The sequence below is a fragment of the Triticum dicoccoides genome, chromosome 7A (assembly GCF_002162155.2).
Source record: "Triticum dicoccoides isolate Atlit2015 ecotype Zavitan chromosome 7A, WEW_v2.0, whole genome shotgun sequence".
NCBI lineage: Eukaryota > Viridiplantae > Streptophyta > Magnoliopsida > Poales > Poaceae > Triticum > Triticum dicoccoides.
Window position 1 is genome coordinate 177,853,891 of NC_041392.1, and position 2,943 is coordinate 177,856,833.

The following is a 2,943-nucleotide window of genomic DNA, read 5'->3' on the forward strand; positions in this document are numbered from 1 at the left end:
GCTTGTTGAGTTGTGCCCTCAGCAAAACCTTCCTCTTGTTTGTGAGACTTGTGTGCGTGTGAACTTGTCCTTGTATGTGTGCTCTGTGGCGGTTTGCTTTATTTATAAAGCGGGGCGAAAGCCTTTTTCGGTAATCTTTGCTTTTCCTTTCAGACCATCAGTCAGAGCTATTAAAAACAAAAATTGTGGCCGTAGCCCACGCTTTGTTCCCAAATAATCGAGTACTTCCAGTGGTGCCAAAAAGAAGGAACAGCGACTTGTTCTCGTGAACTCATGAGATGGAAAGAGTAATGCTCAAAACTAATCGAACTGTTTCTCGGCTACATCCTGCAGCTTCTTTGATCGCGCCGCCAATATCACCGACGGCGACCTGCCCAGGACGGACGCCTCTTCCAGCAAGCAACCGCTGAACCTGTGGCGGCTGAGCACGGTGCACCGCGTGGAGGAGCTCAAGTCGGTGGTGCGCATGGGCCCGATCTGGGCGGCGGGCATCCTGGTTATCACAGCATCGTCGCAGCAGCACACCTTCTCCCTGCAGCAGGCAAGTACCATGGACCGCCGCATCGCTCCGCACTCGTCCTTCAAGATCCCCGCAGGCTCCATGACCGTCTTCACCATGCTCGCCATGCTCGTCACCCTCTTCGTCTACGACCGCGCGCTCGTCCCGCTGGCCCGCCGCCGCACGGGCCTGGACCGTGGCATCTCCTTCCTCCACCGCATGGGCGTCGGGTTCACCATCTCCGTGGCGGCCTCTCTCGTCGCGGGCTTCGTCGAGCGCCACCGCAGGGAGGCCGCTGCGGCCGGGGGAACCACCGACGCTGGGACGACCCCACTGTCCGTGTACTGGCTGGTGCCGCAGTACGCGCTTCATGGGGTGGCTGAGGCTTTCAACTCCGTGGGGCACCTGGAGTTCATGTACGACCAGGCTCCGGAGAGCATGCGCAGCACGGCAACGGCGCTCTTCTGGCTGTCCATCTCGCTGGGCAGCTATGTGAGCACACTGCTGATCACCATCGTTCACCGGTGGAGTGCCGGTCCCGACGGATCCAACTGGCTCCCGGACAACATCAACCGCGGCAAGTTGGACTACTTCTACTGGGTCGTGACGCTGCTGCAGGTCATGAACCTGGTGTACTATCTGATATGTGCTAGACAATACACGTACAAGCCCGTGCAACACCACGAGGAAGAGGAGGGGGAGGACAAGTCCATGGTGGAGCTGCAACAGAAGGTTTGAGCGAGTAACACTATGCAATGTAGTGTGATGTATATCAGTATATGCAGGTTACTGGCCTAACTAGCTAGGCAGACAGATCTGTGAAGATGGAGGTGAATGTATATGTCATTCAGGGTTTGTATGGAGATCAGGAACAGACAAATGTATCTAGTTCACTAGCAAGTTGCCAAGTTGAGTGAGTAACACTATGCAATTTAGTGCGATGTATATCAGTACATGGCTATATGCAGGCACTGGCCTAGCTAGCTAGAAGAAGGAGCTGAATGTATGTGTCATTCAAGGTTTGTATGGAGATCAGAAACAGAGAAATGTATCTAGTTCACTAGCAAGTTGAGCTAATATCAGGTTTCTACGAATGTGTAACTCTGCTCGTCATGTTCATAGCTGATAGCGGTTATTTGCTAGTGTTTGATGGCAAATTCATGTGACGAATTTGTCAATGACAGAAACAATCTCATCTTGGCACCATAGCTCTTAAATCACAACTCAGCAGTGCCATATTATTCAAGAACTATACCGAGATACCATACATAGCAACATTCTTGGACATGACCTTTAATCCTAATTGCCATCATGTGGACTGGTTGAATAAAGCCATTGTTGTGCACATTGACCACAATAGTTCTCTTATAACAGTTTGCCTAAGAAATGCAGTAGTGCAGATGCTGCAGGTCAGATATGGAATTAGGTTGGCGGTACTAACCATCGGCAGTTGACCACAAGCCGTGCAGAACCCGCTGGCTGTGGTCGATCGGACGCCGGGGTTACCGAATCAGACGGTGAGCTTGATCTCGAAGCCGAGGGAGGGGTGGATGTGGTCGGCTGGGGATGTGACGACGGCGGTGACGGCGGCGGCAGGAGGGCCGACGGGGAGGCGGCGGGTGACCATCTCGTCGACCTTGGCAGGGTCGCCGGAGAGGAGGGCCTCCACGGTGCCGTCGCGGCGGTTGTTGCGGACCCAGCCGGCGAGGCCGAGGGACTCCGCCGTCTCGGCCGTCCAGTCGCGGAAGCCCACGCCCTGGACCCGGCCCTTGACCACCACGCGGACCGCCTTGTTTGCGGGAGGTTGGTCGGGGGAAGGCGACGAGGCGGCGGAGGTGGCCATGGCGTCGGCGGGGAAGGGGCGAGGCAGCGGCAGGCGGCGATAGAGACGTGAGAGCTGAGACAACTGGGGGGCAGAGGAATCTTGTGTTCGTCGGGCCTCTAAAGTCGAAGTAGCTTTCGGCCCAAAAGCTTTGGGAAAAGGGTTGCAATTTTTGACATTTGATCGGAAGCAGCTAACCAACTAAACAAGTGATGTGTCTCAAAAAAAACTAACCAAGTGATATCTCTTAGATCACCCTAAAGAACATTTTTAATCGCAAATTTTTAAAACTAAACAAATATTTTTTTACATTGTAATTTTTCTTCAAATGTCACAAACATTTTTTGGAATGCCTGAACATTTTTAAAAAATGTCACGTACATTTTTTGGATGGTAGGAAACATTATTTTTATCACGCAAACAATTTTTGGACATGTAATAACATTTTTATTCCCGTTTTTTTCATTTCCTTCTTTAATACATATATACTTTTTCAGCACACATTGTAGCATTTTTAGTATACATGAAGCATTTATTTATACATGTTGAATATTTTTCAAATACATAATTAACAAATTTTAGAACTACATGTTTTGAATATACTGCATCTATCTTAGTTGCA

At 50.9% G+C, this 2,943-nt stretch overlaps 2 protein-coding genes across 2 annotated transcripts in view; one reads left to right on the forward strand and one right to left on the reverse strand.

The window, feature by feature from the left end:
* The window catches only part of LOC119329650 (protein NRT1/ PTR FAMILY 3.1-like), a 5,080-nt gene extending 3,518 nt beyond the window's left edge, over positions 1 to 1,562 (forward strand). Inside the window, exon 4 of the mRNA XM_037602713.1 lies at positions 334 to 1,562. Coding sequence (XP_037458610.1) covers positions 334 to 1,237 — 904 coding nt within the window. The 3' untranslated portion in view covers positions 1,238 to 1,562. The remainder of the gene's footprint in view (positions 1 to 333) is intronic.
* A 149-nt stretch (positions 1,563 to 1,711) lies between these two features.
* LOC119329651 (acylphosphatase-like) lies at positions 1,712 to 2,408 on the reverse strand. The gene has a single exon (XM_037602714.1). It carries the CDS (start codon positions 2,340 to 2,342, stop codon positions 2,010 to 2,012), a length of 333 nt encoding a protein of 110 aa, XP_037458611.1. The 5' UTR covers positions 2,343 to 2,408; the 3' UTR covers positions 1,712 to 2,009.
* Between the last annotated feature and the right edge of the window lie 535 nt (positions 2,409 to 2,943).

What these genes read in the sequence shown, in the direction of transcription:
- LOC119329651 (XM_037602714.1), bottom strand. Translation starts at nt 2,342, where the DNA reads ATGGCCACCTCCGCCGCCTCGTCGCCTTCCCCCGACCAACCTCCCGCA.